The sequence below is a fragment of the Bombyx mandarina genome, chromosome 04 (assembly GCF_030267445.1).
Source record: "Bombyx mandarina strain Sakado chromosome 04, ASM3026744v2".
Taxonomy (NCBI): domain Eukaryota; kingdom Metazoa; phylum Arthropoda; class Insecta; order Lepidoptera; family Bombycidae; genus Bombyx; species Bombyx mandarina.
Window position 1 is genome coordinate 11,768,733 of NC_143211.1, and position 24,340 is coordinate 11,793,072.

General features: G+C 35.9%; 4 protein-coding genes across 5 annotated transcripts; 2 read left to right on the forward strand and 2 right to left on the reverse strand.

The window, feature by feature from the left end:
- The first annotated feature begins 105 nt into the window (after nucleotides 1–105).
- On the forward strand, nucleotides 106–5,966 carry LysRS (Lysyl-tRNA synthetase). Of its 2 annotated transcripts, none has more exons than XM_028181582.2 (8): nucleotides 106–504; nucleotides 571–943; nucleotides 1,986–2,237; nucleotides 3,248–3,640; nucleotides 3,742–3,924; nucleotides 4,695–4,855; nucleotides 5,454–5,694; nucleotides 5,786–5,966. In XM_028181582.2, exons 1-8 carry the CDS (start codon nucleotides 416–418, stop codon nucleotides 5,888–5,890), a joined length of 1,797 nt encoding a protein of 598 aa, XP_028037383.2. In that variant the 5' UTR covers nucleotides 106–415; the 3' UTR covers nucleotides 5,891–5,966. The 2 variants fall into 2 exon arrangements, with proteins under 2 accessions (XP_028037383.2, XP_028037384.2); XM_028181583.2 differs by having other exon boundaries at nucleotides 129–393.
- A 3,896-nt stretch (nucleotides 5,967–9,862) lies between these two features.
- On the reverse strand, nucleotides 9,863–11,129 carry LOC114248344 (deubiquitinase OTUD6B). The gene has a single exon (XM_028181556.2). The coding sequence runs from the start codon at nucleotides 10,860–10,862 to the stop codon at nucleotides 10,008–10,010; it is 855 nt and encodes a 284-aa protein (XP_028037357.2). The 5' UTR covers nucleotides 10,863–11,129; the 3' UTR covers nucleotides 9,863–10,007.
- A 3,880-nt stretch (nucleotides 11,130–15,009) lies between these two features.
- Paf-AHalpha (Platelet-activating factor acetylhydrolase alpha) lies at nucleotides 15,010–16,851 on the forward strand. Its single transcript, XM_028181554.2, has 4 exons — nucleotides 15,010–15,192; nucleotides 15,343–15,549; nucleotides 15,676–15,798; nucleotides 15,876–16,851. Exons 1-4 carry the CDS (start codon nucleotides 15,127–15,129, stop codon nucleotides 16,155–16,157), a joined length of 678 nt encoding a protein of 225 aa, XP_028037355.1. The 5' UTR covers nucleotides 15,010–15,126; the 3' UTR covers nucleotides 16,158–16,851.
- A 1,394-nt stretch (nucleotides 16,852–18,245) lies between these two features.
- On the reverse strand, nucleotides 18,246–23,952 carry sicily (NADH dehydrogenase (ubiquinone) complex I, assembly factor 6 homolog sicily). The gene is made up of 5 exons (XM_028181563.2): nucleotides 23,767–23,952; nucleotides 23,441–23,678; nucleotides 19,859–20,091; nucleotides 19,333–19,495; nucleotides 18,246–18,546 (listed from the first exon to the last, which is right to left on the reverse strand). Exons 1-5 carry the CDS (start codon nucleotides 23,898–23,900, stop codon nucleotides 18,367–18,369), a joined length of 948 nt encoding a protein of 315 aa, XP_028037364.2. The 5' UTR covers nucleotides 23,901–23,952; the 3' UTR covers nucleotides 18,246–18,366.
- Between the last annotated feature and the right edge of the window lie 388 nt (nucleotides 23,953–24,340).

The following is a 24,340-nucleotide window of genomic DNA, read 5'->3' on the forward strand; positions in this document are numbered from 1 at the left end:
TTATTTTTACTCTTGAATACAAAAATATAATTAAAAATATAAAATTTTAAATGAACTTTTTATTGTTTTTTTTTTGCGATTTGCAGTTGTGTGTAGGATTGCAATACAGTATTAAAAGCTTTCCCATCTGGCAGCACTATGAAGTAGATAATATAAATAGCCACTACATAAATACCTATCTCACGTTTCGTGGCCATTCTTTCGTACTACCAAAAGTAAATAATATTGTCCGGATTTCAACAGTTGTCTGTGGTTTTGACGTTGAGTAAACGTGTAAGTCAGGGTCAGGCACATAGTCAGGCACTCAAGTTGTATTTTTATATCGATATTAAGGTTAAGTGAATTTAGTCCGTTAACCATGGCAGAAAGTTCCACTGAAAAAATTTCGAAAAAGTGAGTATTCAAAAGCAAAGTCATGTTTAGTTTAAAACTTTTACTGATTGCCTCAGCCAGAAATAAAGTCATCGGCCGATGCACTAACCTATCCACCGCCGTTAGCAAAGGGTTGGTTACTTTTTAGTTATTTTTTTCGTTTTGGCTGTCATGTTTTCTCATTCCAAAATATTTTAGCGAACTGAAACGAAGGTTGAAAGCTGAAGAAAAGTTAAGGGAGAAGGCCGAAAAAGCTTCACAACAGCCGGTCGTTGCCGCTGAAAAGAAACCATCTAAACAAGAAGAAGAAATTAGTCCTAATGAATATTATAAATTACGATCTGGAGCTGTAGCTGCCCTAAAAAATGGACTCAAAGAAGATCATCCATATCCTCATAAATTCAATGTTAGCATTTCCTTGGAGGAATTCATAGAAAAGTATCAGAACTTGAACAACGGAGATGTTTTGGAAAACGTCACTTTGTCAGTGGCTGGTAGAGTTCACTCCATTAGAGAATCAGGAGCGAAACTAATATTCTATGATTTAAGAGCTGAAGGGGCTAAAATCCAGGTAATTTTATTACAAGCAATAATATTTACAATAGGTACATTATTTGGACCCAGTTTCATTAAAATGATAAAATTACTGGTGATTTTTTGTTATTCCAAAAATCAATTGTGTCTTTAGAACAATTGATATTACCCCTCTTGGCTTAGCCCTTGCTCGCCCACCTGTCCTGGTGAAACTGGAAAGGCCTCCAGGCCACCAATAATCCTTGCTTCATAAAACAAAACATTAGTATTGTTTATTAATCCATTAATAATTTTAAAGATGAGTATTGAATATAATTTTAAGTATTCTGAGATTGCTGCCTTTGGCCATTGAAGACTAGGACCTTTATCTTATACCTTTAAATGAGCAATATTAATATAATTAGTGGGTGGCGCATTTACGTTGTGGATGTCTATGGGCTCCAGTTACCACTTAACACCAGGTGGGCTGTGAGCTCGTCCACCCATCTAAGCAATAAAAAAAATATATATATATATAATCTGAATCTCGGAAACGGGTCCAACGATTTTTATAAAATTTAGTATACAGAGGATTTGGGGGGCGATAAATTGATCTAGCTACGATTTATTTTCAGAAATTGTTGTTTTATTTGTGTTTTCAATAATCGACTCTTCCCGACATCTATTGGCGAATAATAATACTATTTTTCTTAATTCAGGGCAACTAACCACTTTAAAGAAACAACAAGATGGCTTTATCAAAAAAAAAAACCAGCAAAGCTCGGTCATTATCTAGTGTATGTGGTTGTGGTAAATTACAGCCTGTAATAGACTAATGAGAGTTTGTTTTTTCATTAAAAAAATAAAACATAAAATATTACTTCCTTTATCAAAATGTACCCCAAATTTGTGGTGTCTGTGTTACTTTTATGTTAATGAAAACTTCTGAAAAGGTACTATTTTATGAAGAAACAAGTTAAAGCATTTGTTCCAAAATGTATCTCGAATGTTATAGTTTGTCATTACCAACACCTGTGTAATTATTTGCTGACCAAGTGTATTTATGTCTATATTTAGTCTTAATTGAAAAATATTTTCAGGTAATGGCTAATGCAAAACTATATGAAACAGAAGATAAGTTTTTTAAAGATACTGATAAATTACGCAGAGGTGATATCATTGGTTGTGTGGGCCATCCAGGTAAAACTAAGAAAGGAGAACTTTCTATTATCCCGAAAAATATAAAATTGCTTGCACCATGCCTTCATATGTTGCCACATTTACATTTCGGTCTCAAAGACAAAGAAACCCGCTTTAGAAAAAGGTATCTGGACCTTATTTTGAATGATAAGGTGAGCAAAAAAACATTGACAATTGTCTTTAGTTTGTATTACCACTTTTTTTTTAATACCCAATCATTAAACATAGCCTAGTTACATATTGCTCATCAAATCTGTTTATTTTTTTACCCTTTTATAGAACAGTAGTTGCTTTATTTGTCAGAGGCATTTATTACTTAACACATTTTTTTTGTCACAAAGGAGAAGTAAATTTCCTTTAACAGCCACCAGGGTAATATATTTTCTAAGTGTGGCTTGGCTGTAACCTTGTCACAGTCAATCTCCATGATGAATCTCCATAATATTTCTGGTGGTGGGGCATATTGTGAACTCGTGTGGGTAGGAACTGCCATCCTATTCATACTGTTAAAACTGAGAACTTAGAACTCTTTGTCTCAAGGTGGGTGGCGGAATTTTCGATTTATATGTCTGTGGGCTAGTAAATATTTAACACCAGGTGGGCCATGAACTTGTTCAAACATCTAATCAATAAAAAAAAATGCTCTGCTGACCATTTTTAGTTTATGCATTGAAAAACAATGATTAAGCTACACCCTATAGTTAAATAAAGTCAATGGGATATACTTCTAATTGTTACATCCTGTTAAATAAGTTATTTTCGCATTAAATACAAGGTCCAATAATGAATTTATTGTTGTTTAAATTTATTGAGATCTCAGCTTGACCTACATTAGATCTAATTTATCTATGTACATTCCATATAAACAGGCAAATACAAAAATGATTAATATAATTTTATACTTGATTTGTTAAACTGATTTTCTTTTTTTTTATAGTAACTACGATGTGCTTTAGTGTCAAAAAATATCCCCACCATTATTAAATCTCAAATGCATTGTAAATAGTTAGGTAAAATATATATATTTAAACATGTACAAAGAAGTAGTATATCAATTATTTATTTATCTATCATAAAAATCATAAGTTGCCATTGGGATGATGTCGTGTGCCAAAAAGGTTTAATTAATGTTTTGTGTGTATCATCCAATAATAATTTTCAGGTTCGACAAATCTTTTATACAAGAGCTAAAATCATAGCTTATGTTCGGCGATTCTTGGACAATATGGGCTTCCTAGAAGTGGAAACCCCGCTTATGAATATGGTTCCCGGTGGCGCTACTGCCAAACCATTCATTACTCATCATAATGAATTAAACATGGACTTGTACATGCGAATAGCTCCTGAGCTTTATCACAAAATGCTTGTTGTGGGTGGACTCGATAGGGTATATGAAATTGGAAGACAGTTCCGAAATGAAGGTATCGACTTAACACATAACCCTGAGTTCACGACTTGTGAATTTTACATGGCATATGCGGATTATAATGACCTGATGACCATTACTGAATCAATCTTGTCTGGAATGGTAAAAAGCATTCATGGATCCTACAAGGTAATTAGTTTTGTTTATGATGATTGAGTAAAACTACAGTAAAATATACTTTATTAAGAAAAACTATGAAAGCTTTTTCAAATTCTTGCTAATGATTTTAGGTCAAATATCATCCAGAAGGACCAGAGGGTAAGGAAATAGAAATTGATTTCACACCACCCTTTGCTAGAGTACCGATGATGGCAACATTGGAACGTGTTCTTAACGTGAAACTCCCAGCACCCGATAAACTTGATACACCTGAAGCTAATGATTTCCTTAACAACCTATGCAACACTCATCAGGTAACTAATAATAACTTTTTACTGATTTATTTTAGAAACAGATTTGAAGTTGAGTTACATACTTGTTAGAGCATTAAGAGATTTACCTATCATCGTCGTTTTAAGAGTCGAAATAGATATAGACCTCAGGTTAATTGGTAAGAAGGAGCCTGAGGTGCATCCAATTCTGATGCTTAAAGGTTTTTAACCACCATAATAGTTTTGCAAATTAGCAGTATGTTTCATTATGTCAGATCTTTCAATTAGCTGACCTAATCATAATTTGACCTTCGAGCATCATATAATAACCTTATTTCAAGAGACTGATGATTAAAATATGCTATGAAACTTGATCATTTAAAGTTCAAAACTGGTAATCTAACATACAATCACAACCTAAAAAACGCCACCCTAATTTTAGTATTGAGGTCTGTCTCATTGTTTTATAATTACAAAAATTTTAATTTACTGTTTACATTTTTATTACGATTACGATGCTATTTTTTCACCATCGAAGTATGTATGAACATACTTGACAGAACTTCACAAATTACATCCTTAGTCAAATTGGTAGCTGTTTGTGGGATTTGAAACACCGGAACAGTCCCATCGCTTGATACTAGTATACCAGGCGTCTTATCTTTTAGGCCACAACCGTAATAATTCGTATATACCTAATATACCATTTAATATTAAAACCAGTTCTGATGATGGGAATTTCATTTAAAACAATTTAACGAGGATTGAACATATTTACAACTAGCAATGAAATTGTTTTTATTTATTAAAAGATTGAGTGCTCGCCACCGAGGACCACCGCGAGGCTCTTGGATAAATTGGTTTCTGTATTTCTGGAGCAGGAGTGTATAAATCCGACATTTATATTGGATCATCCTCAGATTATGAGTCCCCTCTCTAAGTACCATCGAGATGTTCCAGGACTTACAGAGAGGTAATGTTTAAAATAATAAATATTTGCCAGTCGCGTCATTGGTACACTGGTTATCACTTCAAACTAAGTATGTATTAAAAATATTTTCGTAGTTTTAAACTGTTATTGGCTCATTTGAAAAAACAGGTCAGTGTTTTAGATTTACAACAAACTACCTACAGATGTGGTGCTTTAGCAGTTTTATGGTAAACAGTCGACGGCGCCCTAAAAGCGTCATTTCGGATCCTCCCGATCCACTAACGATGCTTTTAGGTACCTCAAGCACCGGTCACGGTTCTCGTCGTGCCCTTCGTCGCATGCGACGGGTTTGACGAGTAAACTAACCCATAGACACAGCCCACTGAGTTTCTCGCCGGATCTTCTCAGTGGGTCGCGTTTCCGATCCGGTGGTAGATTCTGCGAAGCACTGCTCTTGTAAGGGCCAGTGTTAGCAACATCTCCTGGTTTGAGCCCTGAGAGCTCACCTACACGCTAGGGTAACGCTGATATAGCCTCTCAAGGAAATCATAGGTAGGAAAAAAACATAACTTTAACATTGAGACAAAAAACGTATGTATTGTTTTGTCTTTACTATAAATGACAATATAATATGTTTTAGGTTTGAAGTTTATGTTGCTAAGAAAGAAATCTGTAATGCCTACACCGAATTAAATGACCCGGCGACACAACGCGAAAGATTCGAAGAGCAAGCCAAGAATCGTGCTGCTGGTGACGATGAAACTCCCCCAACCGATGAAGCGTTTTGTACAGCTCTAGAATATGGCCTGCCGCCGACCGGCGGGTGGGGCCTCGGTGTAGACCGTTTGACTATGTTCCTTACCGATTCAAATAATATCAAGGTCAGTTTTAAAAATCAGTATTCAATTACAATTCAATAAGAAGTTTTTTAAATGTTTTTTTGCAATAATGAGGAAATATTCTGGTTTTTAGGAGGTGTTGTTGTTCCCTGCAATGAAGCCTGATGACCCAAACAAAAACAATACAGAAGAAGAGAATGTGGGTGTACAAACATCAGTTCCGAACGGAGCTAACTAATTTGCTATTTAAAAAAAATGTTTTGTAATAACTAACACCGTCAATAATAAACATTACTAAACTGACTTTCACTTCATTTGTATTTTTTATTCAAATTGTCTATGGTTTTAAACTTTCTATTGAAACTTAAACTTGTACTGGTGGTATAGTGCAATACCTGCATGTTAGGTATTACCACAATGCTTACTTCTGCTGTGAAGCAGCCTGCGTTACACTTTGAAGGGTGAAGACTTAGGCCCTCGTGTTTCGTGTTTCCAGTAACTACTGAAGACTTTAGTAAGCTGGTTTTCGTGTCTTATGTAAAAAAAACGCATTTGAATTCGATGATTTTTTATTACTGTAGATGGTCGAGCTCTGGCCCGAAAGAAAAGATGGTAGCAGTACCTAGAGGGAGCAGAGGTCGTATACTTCATCCCCTGCTTATTAATAGCAATGCTGATTAAAGATATTAGATTTAATTATTTTATAAACACAAACTTCAAATCCAGAACACGGGTACCAATTTTAATAATACTTAACTCGTGTTCACCAATGACTTTGTGGCGAGTGGGCAAGTCAACTCGCACATCTCAACACAGCACAGAAATCATACGATTTTACGTGATCCGAGTGCCGAGTGCAAAGGTTGTTAAATCTCGCCCCCTGCAACATGTCGCCGGCGCATCTTATTTGACGAAGTGGTAAAGACACAAGATGGCCACGCTTTGATCTATTGCTCTTCAGGCGGAGGACATGTTGAAAGGGGCGGCAACTCCTGCGCAAATTATTATTGACTATAAGTTTTAGTTTTGGTTTTTACTATAAATACGATTGTACCGTAATTGTAACACAGACTATCTGGAATAATTCAACTTCAAGAAGTTTGGCAATATTAACACATTTCTATATGCGTTCCAGTAAAAACTTAATACTGGTGGGCCATGAGCTCATTCAAACACAATACAACAAGAAACCAGTTTCATTATTGATTTACATCACTATAAGAGCATCACAATCCTTGCAGCCAGCGAGTCCGAGATGGCTGCGATCTTGGAGCGAATAGAGAGAGTGAGCCTTGAATTTGGCCTGCACATAAACCGCTCTAAGACCAAAGTGACGGTGGACAGAGCTCAAGTTTTAAGTCCATCAAATGCACTCAAGGATTATGAGAAAGTGGAGGAATTTATATACTTGGGGTCGCTGATCTCTAACAGTGGTAACTGCGAGAAAGAAATCGGACGCCGTATCGGGATGGCTAAAAGTGCCATGACTAGCCTCGATAAAATCTGGAAAGACCGTAATATTCTGCGAGTAACTAAGAGGCGTCTCGTTCGTACGTTGGTCTTCTCTATCTTCCTGTACGGGGTGGAGACTTGGTGTCTCAGGAAAAAGGAACGCAAAAAGATTGAGGCGTTTGAAATGTATTGCTGGAGAAAGCTTCTACGCATTCCTTGAACAGCTATGAGAACTAATGTCTCCATCCTCGAAGAACTGAAGGTCACCAAGCGCCTGCTGACTATGTGCCGGGAAAGGATCCGGAGTTTCTTTGGGCACATCATGCGATCCTCATTGCACAGCCTGGAGAAACTCACAATTCTCGGACAAATGGAGGGGAAGCGCGCTAGAGGAAGAGCGCCAGCTAGATGGGTTGACCAACTCAAGGAGGTGACTGGAGGCCAGATATGGGGAGCGGTACATATGGCGCAGAACCGGACCGAGTGGAGAAGATTGACATACAGTCACGATCCTCAGCATTGAGGGAACGACCAGAAAGAAGAGCATCAAAACTATACTAAAATTGGCAAAAAATATTATAAACATAATTAAAATCATTACATAAACATTAAAATAATCCTGATTAATTATCCTGATCAAGAATATTAGGCCAAAGTAGGAGTGGGTGATATAAATCGTATATAGATTCAATATCTATATATCGCAGCAATATCGTTGAATCCGATATCGCCCCGCACGAAATCTATATATCGATATCAGCCGATACACGATATTGCTCGATGTGATGCGCATCGCCATATCGGACCGATTCGTGAATCGAAATCTATATTTCGATATCAGCCGATACACGATATTGCTCGATGTGATGCGCATCGGCATATCGGACCGATTCGTGAATCGAAATCTATATTTCGATATCAGCCGATACACGATATTGCTCGATGTGATGCGCATCGGCATATCAGCAATATTCGTTTGGTTCGTATCGAATCGGCCAGAGTGAGTGAGCGCACGATAGGGATATCATGTGATGAATGAAACAGAAACAGGCATTATCCATACAATTGTAAACCTTATATTTAAGTCCATATGTCTGTAGATTATTCTTAGCGTATCAGCAGGATACAATTAAGGAAAGAAGTTTCAACTTTCGACCCTAACTTGAATGCAGTATAGCCTATTTGTATCGTTGAATTTAATTTCACGCGCTTTGACCTTGAACAAGAATTTTTGGACAAGTGTTTATAAATACTTAAAAGTTTTTTGTGTTTGATTTTTAAAGTACACATTTTTCTATTTTTAGTTGAATCCAAATAATTGAGTTTATTTCTTGTGTTTGTATTAAACTTTTGAAATCTACACTCTTTTGGTATATTTTGTAATTTTAAATTAAGACACAAAATACTAAAAACTGAAAATAATGTAGCCAGTCCTAAGCCTGGTAAAAGCATGAAGGAAAGTTTTTTTGATATTTTTATTTTCATGTTCTTTTTATTACTTTAAGATCATATTATAAATTGATATCAGAAAACCAACCGTATAACGTTGACTTAAATCTATATCTACTACGATATTATATCAGCGTATCGTTTCAAATCTCAAATATCATGAATCGAGAAAATCTACTAGCATCCATCAATATATAGATTCAGAAAATATATAGATTCAATATCCGATATTGATCCTCGATATATAGATACGATTCGATACGCGGCAAAACCGATATTACCCACTCCTAGGCCAAAGTAATAAAATTGACATTTAGTGTCTTTATTAATTACTAGCGACCCGCCCTCGCTTCGCTTCGGAAACATTAAAACACACATGAAACCAAAAAAATAAAATAAATAAAAAAATTAAAAAAAAGTAGCCTATGTTCATCAGGGACAATGTCGGCTTCTAATGGAAAAATAATTTTTCAAATCGGTCCAGTAGTTTCGGAGCCTATTCGAAACAAACAAACAAACAAATCTTTCCTCTTTATAATATTAAAATATAAATACTAGCTGACCCGGCAGACTTCGTAGTGCCTCAATCGATAAATAAAAGACCTAAACTTTTATATAGAATAAACTTAAAACAAACAAAAGGAATCCGTCCGACGGGGGACACGTCAAAGGGAAAACAAAATTGTTATTTTTATTTAATTCCGAGAATTTTCATATTTTTATACCTTTTGAACCACAAATAATTCAAGACCAAAATTAGCCAAATCGGTCAAGCCGTTTTCATGTTATGTCGTGACAACGGAAAACGGGTTTCATTTTTATATATATAGATTAGTATAATATTAGTATAGATGCGAATTTCCAAATGATTATAATCTGTACCTTGTTTCACAAAACTTGTCAATCCTCCCAACAAATCATTAATTTTCATTTGATTTTTAGGATATTGATTTTTCTAATAAGATTTTAAAGGCAATCTTATCGACGCTTGAAAGGCAAACGTGACTAAGCAACAATGCGTGAACTTTACAGTAGACTAATATAAAGTTGAACCTGAAAAAAAAAATTATTTTAACGAATCTAGCTAGTAGCTGTAGGATTGAAATGATTTTAATAGACCTAGAAATATATTTTTTTGCACATTGAATATGGTTATTGCCTACATTTATGTACAAAGCAGTTATTGTCGCTTAGTCACTTTTGCCTTTCAAGCGTCGATATGTTCTAAGGCAATTGGTGGCTCAATGTTATTATATAGGAGCAGTAAACTCATATTCCATTTACTATGCTAGGAACAGAAAAGGCAATATTATGTAATGTTTTTATTATATACTAAACTGTATTTGTTACCATTTCAAATGTCCTTTTTACCTAACTTTATAAAAAATGAATTATTATTTTCTCTTTTCTTGAATTATGCACATCTGTTTTTTATATTTAAAGTTATTTGTATTTTATGAGGTATTCTCACTAACTGAAATCAAATTGGTTGAATTATAATGTTCACCTAAGCTATACATGTGCCTGTGATATGTGATTATCAATGGTGGGCCTTCAAATTCTGTGCCTTGCTCTATACAATCAGGTCCGACAGCTTGTATCACATTTATCGGACACTTTAAAATATTTGACAAGGCTCTAAGTTCTAATTGACCACCCCAATCTTTGGTATTCATTATTTTATGACAATAATCTTCAAATTCCTCATCTGTTAATGTTTCTAGTGTTTCTGGGTTACACATGAAAGGTTTGAAATCATCTTTGTTATCCCTTATGTAATTTGAAACTTTTTCTCTTAATTCATCCACGTTTACAGTCTCTTGTTTCACAAGTTGCAACTGATGACTTACAGCTTTGTATAAACAATCTCCATCTGATGGAACAGTAAAAATTTTCAAATTTTTTTCTTCAAGCCTTTTGGTAATAGTTTGTATTTCAATGTTCCTAGCTCCATGAACATTTTCCTTGTCTTGAAGTTTTATTTCTTCTTCGCGGATCTTCTCTTGTTCTGATTTTTTATCTCGGCGCCGTTGCGCTTTAGATACTTTTGTTTTGATAACTCTTGTTTCATCTACCATTGGTTCTAAGTTGTGTTCAGAAGAAAGTTTTGCTTCCATAATCTCCTTATTGTGTCTAATTTCTAATTCACTTTCAAGCCTTGATATTTCAGCAGCAAGATCTTTCTTTTTTGTTTTGTCATTTTTAGCTACTTTTTTCAATGCTTGAATTTGGGCTTGCAACTCTTTTTTCTCTTTACGTTGTCTAATTTCCATAATATTTACATCTTCTGCTTCTTTCTCCGTTTCCATTTTATTGTTTTCTACTTGACGTGAATATTAATTTTATTTTGTATTGAAACGTTATGGGTATGTATTGGCTATAATATAATTTATTTCATACATACATGTCCGTAGAAACTACCTACTCAGTCATTAATAAAAAAGAATACACAAACACCGTGCTAATTGTTCATTTTAATATTACTACAATATTAAGTATATTATTTATAATAAATTTTAATAGAAACAAGTGTTTAATTCTCGAAGGACTGAAATACATGCTGACTTTGCTGACAAGTGACAATAAATATCAGAATTCTTTTTTTTAAAGGGATTTTACGACTTGGTAACTACGACCTTTAAGTCATGTCTTATTTTAATTTATATTCTTATTTTTATGGAAAATGATAATATGGAGTGAAATGAAATGAAGATGATTTTTCGAGCCATTAATATGGAGGGTATCTCTACCCTCCATAGCCATTAATCAACTGTGATGAAATGAAATGAAATAATAAGAGATGATATGGGATGAAATATAATCTCAGTAAAATGGTGGTCATTTACTGAATTTTTTTCAGTGGGCTTTTCGGAGGATCCCGAGAAGTTACGTCCAGTGACTTTGTTTCATTTTCCTACATTTGTGCACTTTCACAGATATGAAATAGTTAATAAACCACCGTTATTACACATTTAAACCTGAGGGAGTTCATATAGAGTCCCTTCTTTATTTCGCCGTAAAGTCGTGTTTTATGTAATTAACACCACAATTGGAACAATATATATTTTATTGTTGTAGCGGCATAAACAATTCTAAGTAATTACATTATATTAGTTATTTAACATATTATAAATTATTTTTCGTTTTAAATATTTGGCGGTAAAAAGGTCCCGTGTCACAGACTATATTCTTTTTCCCACATATCGTGCGTTCCGGCTTACGCATCATAAAAATGTGCGTTCATAAACGCCACAAACCTAAAGAAACACTAAACAGACAAAATAACACAAATCACACAACTGCACTTCTCACGTTTCCGCTAAAAGTAAATCAGAATTATCAGATAAGTTCACAGTGTTAGAGACGGGGTACCTAACCAACGTTGCATAAATCACAGCAAATTCGTAGGCATGATGATCCACTTTTATTGGGATAGTATGGCCTGGAAATGAGACATTTAAGGCCACTGAATACATTTTTTATTTAAAAAGTACACAACTACGCATAGCTGTATACCTGTGTGATGCATAGATGTACATTGTAGAGTTGGTTATAATCGTAAATTATTATAAAAATACACATCTGCAAATACACATCTGAAGAATGGAGTGGAATGAAATGAAGTGAAGTATAAATAAATAAAAGTAAAGTCACTGGTCTTTAGGTTATGCACTTTTTTCACCAGGCCTATAACCAAGCAGTGTGTTTAGTGCGAGTTTTTAATGTTCTCGATAGCGTAAAAGTTAAGTCAAATCTAAACGGAGTTCCATGGGTGCGCCGCCACGCGATAACGTGAGCGGTGATGCCCCTGCTGATGTGGTCACTCTGAGCATCTCGGAGGAGGAGGTTCCTGAGGCCCAGCCGTGTTAAGGATGCGGAGGAAGGACGCGGCCCCCAGCCCTGACGGTGCTCACGGCTGGGTCTGGGTTTTTTTTTTTTTTTTGCTTAGATGTGTGGACGAGCTCACAGCCCACCTGGTGTTAAGTGGTTACTGGAGCCCATAGACATCTAAAACGTAAATACGCCAGCCACCTTGAGATATAGTTCTAAGGTCTCAATATTGTCACAACGGCTACCCCACCCTTCAAACCGAAACGCATTACTGCTTCACGGCAGAAATAGGCGGGGCGGTGGTACCTACTCGTGCGGACTCACAAGAGGTCCTACCACCAGTAATTACGCAAATTATAATTTTGCGGGTTTGATTTTGCCTTCGGTGCCCTTGGGGACCGGCTCGTGCGGCTCTTTGAAGCCTGCTTCAAGTCGAGACGGTTTTCGAAGCAGTGGAAGACGGGCAGACTGGTTCTGCTGTGGAAGGAGGAACGGCCTGCGAACTCACCTGCGGGGTACCGTCCCATCGTGTTGCTGAACGAGGCGGGAAAACTGCTTGAGCGATTGGTGACCGCCCGCATCGTCCAGTACCTGCCGGGGGGGTTCCCAATATGTCAGCCGAGCAGTTCGGATTCAGGGGGGGTCGACCATCGACGCGGTGATGCGCGCGCGCGCCTTTTCTGATGTGGCTGTCGGCCGGGGCAGGGTTGCACTGGCGGTGTCCCTCGACATCGCCAACGCATTCAACACCCTTCCCTGGTCGGTAATCGCAGGGGCGCTGGAGTATCATGGCATCCCTGCGTATTTTTGTTGGCTGATCGGGTCCTACCTCGAGAACAGGTTGGTCGTGTGCACCGGGCACGGTGGGACGGTGCTCCGCTTTCCAGTCAAGCGCGGTTTTCCACAGGGGTTGGCCCTCTCTTGTGGAATATCGGCTCCGACTGGGTCCTGCGGGGCGCCCTTAGCGCTCTTCTTCCGGGTCTGAGTGTAGTTTGTTACGCGGACGACATTTTGGTCGTGGCCCGGGGAAAGGACTTGTGCGAGTCTGCCCGTCTTTTCTGCGCGGAGGTGGCCCTGGCCGCGGGAAACCCCCTACTCTGATCGGGTTCTGACCCCGGACGGAGATCGGACGTCGGGTATAAGAGTGCAGGGGAGTCGTTTAATGCAGTAGGGCCCTACAATTCTTTGGGCCTGCGGTCTGCTCTCAAGACCTGCAGACCGTCAAGTCCCACATACCCCGCGCACCCCCTAGACGCGGCGACCTCGTAGGAGTTTCGGTTTCCGGCCCGAAAAAAAAAACTATATGGTGTTGGAACGTTTGCCTACGTATGTCGCTAGGGGCGCTCTTCCAACTGCATACAAATTTGAACTTTTAAGCTATCGAGAACGTTACAAAGCTCGCACTAAGCACACGGATAGCGAAAGCTTCTTGAAGTGTTGGTCGAAGTTTTGCCGTATTAGAATTTTTCGTTGTCGGAATTATTTTTCTTAAAAATTTATTGCTCATATCACAAATCTGTGAACAAACCCACTAATGTAGAGTGATTACTGGAGCTCACAGATATCACAATTACATTGTATAATGGAAGTTCCACCGTTCTAGCCAGATCACATGATTGCTTCACAGCAGAAATAGAGAGGATAGTGACACCAACTTGTGCGGGTTTGCAAGACGCCCTGATACTACCAGCAAATGCCAGTCAACGATTGCAGTACGCTGGGATAATACTTAGAACACGTTGCTCCTTATTCGTCGGTGAATCCTTAAATCGTTTTCTGCGATACCCACCGCTGGAAATTAAGTATTTTATTTTACACTGCTACAACATTAGTTTTAGGCACAGAACTCAAAATATTTTATCTGTTTATTATTTTTTGCCTTCACGTGCTTCTCTTCGCGGATCGTTATAGGAACTACAACTTGATATTATATAGGCTGATCTAATAATTCCTCTAGTGACTTTCAAAGTCATGGGACGATTGGTAGGGTTGAGGATGCGCGGCGCGTTACACTAGTTGAACAACATTAGTTGAAGAGGCTGGTTGTATATCGGCGGTGTATCGTGTTTTGATCGGGCAGGCTAGTTCTCGTCTACTCCCCGTATTCCGGAACATCTCCAGAATCAACTGGTCAAGTCGATAAATCGTTAACAGAGACGCTGAACGCAATGCCGTTGAAACGCCTGTTAGGGTGAGCTGCTAGTCTGGTTGCAGTGTTGATTGCAGTAACAAACTTACCTCTCCCAAATTCTGTTTCAGATAGGAATCAGACGCTCGGGCGAAAGTGCTCATCGCCACCAGATATATTCCGCACGCCTCCTCGGCGTGAGATTCGGCTATTGGTCCACCTGGCTTAGTGGTAGACGATACCTTTTGATATTAAATTTTGAAATTTGTCACTAATTTTCCGTTTTGCATGAATGTTCCTTCAATATCTTAATTTGGAATATTCTTGCCAAAAAGATTAGTAAATTTATCTTAATTGAAACTTTTACACACGAATGATACTTATAAGTTTTCATGTTTTTGTATTTTAAATCATTAACACAAGATAAAAATAGGTACAGTACCTTATAGTGCATATTTGCATCATGTTTCTAACTAGTCTATGGTTATAGGTACCTGTCAAAATTTCATCAAAACGGCAAACTTTTTGACAACTTTATGAGTACATAGTAGGTACCTAATTGCAAAACAAAATATCTCTTTATTAGTTAATTCTGACATTAAAATCAATTTCCAATGAATCCTTGCTCAATTCCCACACCGCAACAAGATATGGAAGGCGATGGAAGGTGGAATAGCATTGTAAGTATCAAATAATCTATTGAATGATTTCTAGCAATATTTTAAAGCAAGCAAAAGGCATTATTTAAACACAATTATTCATTCTTATATTCATTTCTGGTATGACAACTATATTCCAAATGGATTTAATCAAGAAATGAAATATTTCAGCATAACAGATTTCTGTCTGATGCTAAAGGCAAAGATGCTGATGTAATTTTCATAGGTGATTCTATTCTGCAAGCATTAGAACACACTGAGGTATGGAATCAGTGGTTTGCACCCTTACATTGCCTCAATTTTAGTATTCACAAAGATCAAACTCAGAATGTTCTTTGGCGCATAAAAAATGGAGAGTTGGACCATGTTGATCCTAAAGTAAGTTGTTTTTAGACTAATATTTAAAAAATGGTTATTCAATTAGAATTTCGAATATCTTCACTCGTTTCAGTATCATAAGTGTGTTTTTAATTTGTAGCATTCTAATTTTATTTAAAATAACAGGTTATAGTTGTTCATGTTGGAACAAATAATGTAGAAAATACTGCTGAAGAAATATGTGAGGGTATTATAGAAATTATCAAAACAATCAGGGAGAAACATCCTTCGGCCTATATTGTATTACCTGTGAGTTATTTAAAGGGACTACCTTTATTAATTTTTGAAAAATAATTTAATTTCTAATAATCTAATTTAAATTTCAGAGTCTTTTGCCACGGGGTCAATATCCAAACGGACTAAGAGACAAAAATTCTAAAATTAACAGACTCTTGCATGAAAAAGTCTCCAATATAAATAAAGTTGAAATGGTTCTTATTGATAAAGGCTTTGTTCAAAGTGATGGCACCATAAGTCATCATGACATGCATGATTATCTTTTACCCAGTAATGCTGCCTGTAGGAAAGCATTTGAACCAATTTATGATCTCCTGCAACAGATTTTGAGTGAAGGAGAGCCTGAAAAAGATTTAACACCTTCAGAATAGAGTAAAACTTTTTGATGCAGCTTTTTATAACTATGCAAGCTAATTGTGATTGAAATGGTAGTACTTAGCTTTTATATGATAGTCATAAGATTTTTACATTTTTAATTCATAAGCTACATACATTCCAAATTAGTGATACACTACTATTGTATTTATTGACTGTATTTATTGTGTGATTGTTTAAACTAGTTCAATTGCTTAGAAGAAAATTTAGTTGTATATTTGAAAAATTTTCAGGGTTTTGAAGATTTACAAAATTGTATTATTGTATTTGAACTAAGTAATATTTTTGTTTACATTTTTACTTGGTAAAAATAAGCTACAGGAATAGTCTAGATCATCCAATTTAGGAATTGATCTCTACAAACTACTCGCCAAAGATCTATGATGAAATAAGTTTGAGTACCAAAGTAATTATTATTACTGGAAATGTAACCATTACTCTTTTTGGAACAGCAGCATGTAAATGTACCTTCATATTATGTTTAAATTATTTAAAAATATTTTTTTATTGTACTTAACAAAATAAATGTCTATTTTTAGTACATCATGTAGTGTTACTAATAACTATAAGTACTTTAGCTAGATTAGATTAGGTACTCTGGTTGCCAAACATGTTGCTTGAATCTCTATGTTATGAACTTATTTATTTGCATGAAAAGCTTATCATAAATAAATAGTGCAATTATTTAAATTGCAAATGTTTTATTCAAAATTATGCCCTGTTTACTCAATCACTTTATTAACAGCGATCTTAGTTGTATTTTAATTTTTTCCTTCGATTTTTGTGTTGCAGAAATATTATTACACAGCTCTGTTGTGGTCAGTATACTCTGTTTTGTCCATACTTTTCCAGCATTATTTAATTTTAATATTATAAGGCCTGTGTTCAGCATTGGATGTGTTATTGGAATTTGAAACTAGGATGAAACTCATATCACAGATAAGCCTACTAGTTTTGTACCTCTACATACTGTATTTGTAGCTTTGTACCATTTTATAATCATGGTTAATTCGATGTTTCATTACCCAAGCAGACAAAAGCTCACCTGGTATAAATCTAAACAGAGCACATAAATATTACAATCTGATATCACTAGTATGCGAGACAAACACGCGCGGTGTTGGTGGGGAATGCGTTCGTCTGCCTTCGAAAGCAAAAATGTAATTCATGTCATGAATTCAGACAAATATAGAATGAAATTATAAATAAAAATAAAATTATTGATTTTCAGTAAGGTTACTGTAATAAATCTTTTTCAACCAGTAGGTACAGTACAAATTAGAACTTTAAATTATTATACAATAATAGATCGGAACGGATCAGCGATAGGATCGCCTTTATGCTGTACTAATTAAACAAAGATGTGTGGTGTCGTGGGACACCGGATAGGAACGAAGTTCCATATTATAAAAATATTAATTTTAAGTTCTATTCGAGGTATAAAGAAAATAAAACTGGAGGTTTCGCAACAACCCAAGGTCATTCGGTAACGTGCGAACTTATTGTGGTACACTTCATTCACGGTTGTTTGCATAAGAGTTAGTGTATTGCGCAAACGAACGCTCTGAGATTGTGGTCAAAAAATGATAAAAATATGTTATTTTTTCTACGTTATAACAAACATACGTCGTACACTGTGTGCAACTAAAAAAAATCTTACGTTACGTTTTTGCCCGGTTAGGGTACCCCTCCGCTTCGTCCCATAAGGAACTTCGATCCAAAATGAATTATTAAACATAATACATATTATGTATAATTAAGAATAATTATTTATTAATATGCACATTATTCAAAAAGAAATTACAACTTAAAATATCACACCCAACATTCAGAAACCCTGTATTTATCAAGTAACTTCGGTAGAAGTGTCCTAAACATACCGAATCCTAAGTCTTTGCGATATCAAGACATATAGCCTCTCCCCTGCTCCAAATTTTTAGGCTATCGATGATGGGATAGTCATCCGAAAAACCATGAACCATATGGTCGATCGATCGTGTAGTTACCCAATTTATTCAAACATCATGTAGTTTTTATCAATTGTTTTAATCAAGAATCATGGAAAAAATAAGAAAACAACACTATATTTAATAACATTTTTATTTAACTTAAAAAGCATTTTAACAAATGGCCATTATAATAAATAATATAATGAGGTATTGTATTAACTATTGCTGACAAAATTTGGTCTAGGTATGTACCTACTTAATATTTATTCATTAATCTATTGTAATATAGATTTAGTGGCAGAGTAGAGTTACCCAATTGTAAAGATTTGTCATATAAGTTGAAATTACATTTTTGTAGTTTTTTCAAGTACGCGTTTACTGCTACTGCAGGTAAAAATATTTGCTTTGTTTTTTTTGGTACATCAATTGCCCGAGCCTGTAAATCAACAGATATATATATTTTTATTCATAAAAGGTAATATTATTAATGTAGTCGTCATTTACTAAACAATTAGAGCTCGACGTAGCAAACATTTCGCCAGCATGGACCGCCCATATTTTCATTATTGGATTATGGAGTTTTCTCTTAATACTTTAGGTTAATTGTATTACGTTTTCTCCTTTATGTTGTTATATTGGTTGATATTTTGTAACAAAAAAAAAACTATAATACATTCTTAATTCTTAACTAAAGATCGTCATTAGCTACTAGAAAAAAAAAAAAAACGGATGACAATTAAAGGAGCAAATGGCCACTTTGATAAAGCGGCACGACACGAGAACCCTCTCATCGTGGCCGCCGGTAACTACATTCCCGATCCTGCGGACAGAATGGAAAGCAGTCGACGTCGCCCAAAACACGTCATCTCGGATCCTCCCGATCCACTAACGGTGCTTTTAGGTACTTCAAGCACCGGTCATCGTTCTCGTCGAACCCGTCGCTTGCGACGAAGGGCTCGACGAGTAAACTAACTCTCAGACACAGCCCACTGAGTTTCTGGCCGGATCTTCTCAGTGGGTCGCGTTTCCGATCCGGTGGTAGATTCTGCGAAGTACGGCTCTTGCTAGGGTTCGTGTATCATCTATCGTCGTCAGGTTTGAGCCCCGTGACCTCACCTACTAGCCACGGTTACGCTGGAATAGCCGCTCCAGGCTACTTGCTTAGGTAGGAAAAAAAAATAATCAATATCTATTTTTCTATGTCAAAAATTGTTTTATTTACCTTTTCTAAATGACTGTTAGCTCTGGTGGCTATTTCAAATGCAACATTTCTCATATTCTCATTGTCAATACCTCTCAAAACGTTTTCTTGGCTGATCCCATATTTCATTAACGTATTCATCGGTAAAGTTACTGTTTTATGATAACTAGCAACATGTACTGATCTGTAACAATTTAATATTATTTCTATTTTATGAATCATCACTTTTCAAATTATAGGGGACTAAACAGATTTTAAAGCCGCATTGGCCTACGTAATATGACGCCCGCTGTTTTCGTATCGAGCTGTGATACTATAAACGGGTTCAAGTCCTGCAGGCAGATACTAATTTTCCGACATTTCAATTCAGAAATTTTATAAATTTGGGTAATCGTTCCGTGATAACGTGACGTTGCTCGTCTACGCATATATAGCTATAAAAAGAACTAATAAACAGCAAGATATTTAAAAGTAGCAATTACTTTAAAATAGCTTTTTTTTACAATACATACACATACAATACATAATGTCTTCATTTGATACAAACCTAAGTATGTTTACAATTCCTTGTGCCTTTCCCAAATGTGAAGCGGCATGGTCAGCATGTACATTGGTAACGTCAGAAATACTAAGAATGAGGTAGTAGATGGAACTAACTGAATCTTCGGCATATTTCTCTAAATCTTCCAAGCTTTGAAAGTGTTTTGATTTCAATATGTTTCCTCTCGCTGTAATTAATCTTTCTAAATATCTTTTTGGGAGTTTGCAAGAGTTACACACCTGGAATATAAAAAAAAACGATAGATTGAGATAGCGAAATACAGGTACAGTATATAGGTTGCAAAACCGCGTAGGTACTATATAATATATATTTTTTTTATTTTATTGCTTAGATGCGTGGACGAGTTCACAGCCTACCTGGTGTTAAATGGTTACTGGAGCTCATAGAGATCTACGACGTAAATGCGCCACCCACCTTGAGATATAAGTTCTAAGGTCTCCAGTATAGTTAGAACGGCTGCTCCACCCTTCAAACCGAAACGCATTACTGCTTCACGGCAGAAATAGGCAGGACGGTGGTACCTACCCGTGCGGATTCACAAGAGGTCCTACAACCAGTAAAAATGCGATGGAACGCAGATTCATACATGTGACGACATTTTAAATCAAAATACTTGACGAAATTGGCGAAGAATGACATTCTGTGATATGATGACCTCCTTCCTGATGCTGATGGTTGATTACTGATGTGTATATTAGATCTGAACTACAGAACGCCTTCTGAGATTTCAAAACTTACGGACTTAGCTATGGCATATTAATATTCTTGACATAAATTTAATTAAATGCTAAGAATATACCTAAAAGTTTTGATAGGCGGCACATTAATATTTTATATACCAGACCTATGAGGATGGTATTTGTACTCAATTAATTAAGGCAAAACTACACCTGGTAGCTAGTATGAAATGAAATAAAGTGGTCACGTAAATGGCGCAAGAATGTTTGCATCTAGCGATAGATGAACAGTATAATTATTTATTTCTACATTAGCTACATGGCCTTGAGACCATTTCAGCGTAGCTTTATCTAGTAGGTGAGCTCACGGGCGACTCAAGCCGGACGTCATTGCTAACACTAACCCTAGCAAGAGCATTGCTTCGCAGAATCTACCACCGGATCGGAAACGCGACCCACTGAGAAGATCCGGCGTGAAACTCAGTGGGTTGTGTCTGTATGTTAATTTACTCGCCCGAGCCCTTCGTCGCTTGCGACGGGTTCGACAAGAACGATGACCGGTACTTGAGGTGCGGGGTGCCTAAAAATACCGTAAGTGGATTGGGAGGATCCGAAATGACATGTTTGACTGTTTACCAATCGGTCCGCAGATTGGGAATGTAGTTTCTGGCGGCCACGATGAACGGGTCATCGTGTCGTGCCGCTTTCTCGGAAATGAGTATTAATACTTTGAGATAAATGAAGGAAAAGTATGTTTTCGTCACTGTTGCAATGTCACGTTGAATATTATGTTGAAAATTATCTTTTTCATCTTTTGTTGTATTGGGAGCTTTGCCTTTAAGCCTCGAGGCCATAAATATTTTGAGGTGTTTTAAGAAGAAATCATCACTTTTCACCATCACTCACAATGCATTGCAGAAACCTGTTTGTTATTGACATTCAACCAACTACTCTCAATTAATGATGCCATTCAATCTCCCTGATTCAACTCACATTATTATGAGCTATCTGAATATATTGTTTCTGGATAATTTTCAGATTTTCATAGTTTTGAAATTGTTTGTTGAGTCAATCAAAATTATCTTCCAAATTCTTAACTTTGTTATTCACTAAGCAATGCTTCCATTTCTCCATTTTTGATTTTGTACTATTAAGTAAGTTGTTGACATGAAAATTACTAATCTAATGCTTAAGCCATCCATGGAAGGATTTTTCTCTCAAAGCAGTGTCAACAAAACTCTTTCAACAAATGATGAATATTTGGAATATAAACGGACATTTTCAATTAAGAATAATTTTGGATATATATATTTTATTGCTGATTGGTGGACGAGCACACAGCCCACCTGGTGTTAAGTGGATACTGGAGCCCATAGACATCTACATTGCAAATGCCCCACCCACCTAGAGATATAAGTTCTAAGGTCTCAGTATAGTATATTATTGTTTTTTTGATCTTTGTAGGCAGACAAGCATACGCCACACCTGATGGTAAGTGGTTACTGTCGCTCATGGACGTCAGCAATGCCAGGGGCACATCCAAGTTGCTGCCTACCTAGGGATAATGCTTACAGATACCAAAAACTCTTGCTGTCTAGCTGTCTTGTACATAAAGTTCTACACTCAATACCTTTACTCGACAAGAATAAAATCACTTCCAATGTGTGTTGTTTTAGTAAATAGCATTTAGTAGTGAGGCAAAATTAGAGTTGTGCATAAAATGATAATAATTAGAGGAGATATGGTACTAATTGTCAATGAATTCAGTGAGTTGACAACTCAAACCTATAAACACCTAAGGTGAAAAGACATTCTGCCACATAAGCAGATATGGTCTGCTTTAATTAATTATGAACTAACAGAAAAACAAATAAAATGCGATATTTTATATTTTGGTATTAGAAAATCTAAATTTTAGTGTATATGTTTACGATAATAAAACACTAATCAGAAATGGATGAAGTCAAAGAAAAACCAAAATAAGAAACATAAAAGTCCATCCCAATGGCATGGGGCAATGGATATAAACCAATCAAGGTTGTGGTCAGGGTCATCAAACTCATTTGAAATCCCTATTCCATATGATATAAGGACACAAACTAACTTGCTGTACAAACCCAACATATCGTTTTTTCGCATTAAAAGTGTACAATTTACAAAAATATTCGAAATTGAGTTAATATGCGGAATCATTTGGTATCACCAGTATTTTTCTAATAAATACTGTCAAAACAGCATAGTTTAGTTTTAATTTTTTTTTTCTAGTTTACCTATGTTTTGACTACTATTAACAAAATTAATACATAATTTTATCTTACTTTAAAATACAGATAATGTAACTGGTAAAAAATTTAAAATAAATGTTGCAAAGATGATCAATATGAAAAATATCACATGTTAAACCTTTAGAACACTCTCCTGTAAAATTAGTAAGTTTTGAGATTATAGTTTTTATGCGAGAAGATGATATCTATACTAATATTATAAAGAGGAAAGATTTGTTTGTTTGTTTGTATTGAATAGGCTCCGAAACTACTGAACCGATTTAAAAAATTCTTTCACTGTTGGAAAGCTACGCTATCTCCAGGTGGCATAGGCTATGTTTATTATATTTTCAAAAAAATTAGGGATCCTCACTGAAACTCCAATAATGTAACCCAATGTGTAAAAAAATTACCTAAAATTCTTTATATCGCATGCGCTACTTCCCAGGCGAAGCCGGGGCGGGCCGCTAGTTATGGTATAAGGGCAAGGTGACGAATTAAATATATGATGAAGAATTATATATGTACAATAATAATATTAATACTATTAATCAGACACAAATTGTCACAAATTACAGCACATCTTATAGCTATAGCTATGTTTTATGTAGCATAGTTTAGGTTACCTTAAACAGTTCTTGTGCTATCGGGTTTGCCGGAATATTTTTTAAAATTTGATCATTTTTATAGAGTATTTTAAGTGTATCATTCCAGAATTGCAATCGGAAAGCTGCTGTCTGAGAATCGGTGGTTTGATCTTGTATACGAGCTACTTCTACATTGAAGGCTCTGACTACAAGCGTCGGAGATCTTACAGCCTTTGTCAGGAGCAGTGTGGCCAAAAAATTTTCATAATCGTGCTGCCTATCTGTAACATAAATATACAAGTACCAGAACTTGCTTCACAATTCAAATTTTATTTTTATTTTCGTCTGTATAAATATTATTTTACCTTACTAAATTTGCACAGTAATTTAGTGAGTCCTGGTTAGACTCTGCTATTTTTGAGAGAAATCTAGTAGTAAATGCTGGCATTTTAAGTATTTTGTATGTCTTAAAATTAATTAAATTACTACCCAAGCCCATTTTGGTTTGAATTATTGACACCAGGCACCATAGATTATACACTTAATATATTTCCAGACACTACCATCCACCATAGACATACATAGCATATTAAGTATATAATCTATGTACATAGCTTCCCGTCAAATATTAAGGGACTTTTTGGCGGGAACGCGAGAAGTTAAGTTGTGTGATTTGTATTATTTTGTCTATTTAGTGTTTCTTCAAATTTAAATGCTGTAATAACGATGGTTTATTAACTGTTTAATATCTGTAAAAGTGCACAAATTTGGGAAAATGAAACGAAGCCGCTGCACGTAACTTCTTGGGATCCTCTAAAAAGTCCACTGAAAAAACTCAGTAAATGACCACAATTTTACTAAGATTAAATTTCATCCCATATCATCTCATCTCATTTAATTTCATTCCAGTTGATTAATGTCTCAAATGAATCATCTTCA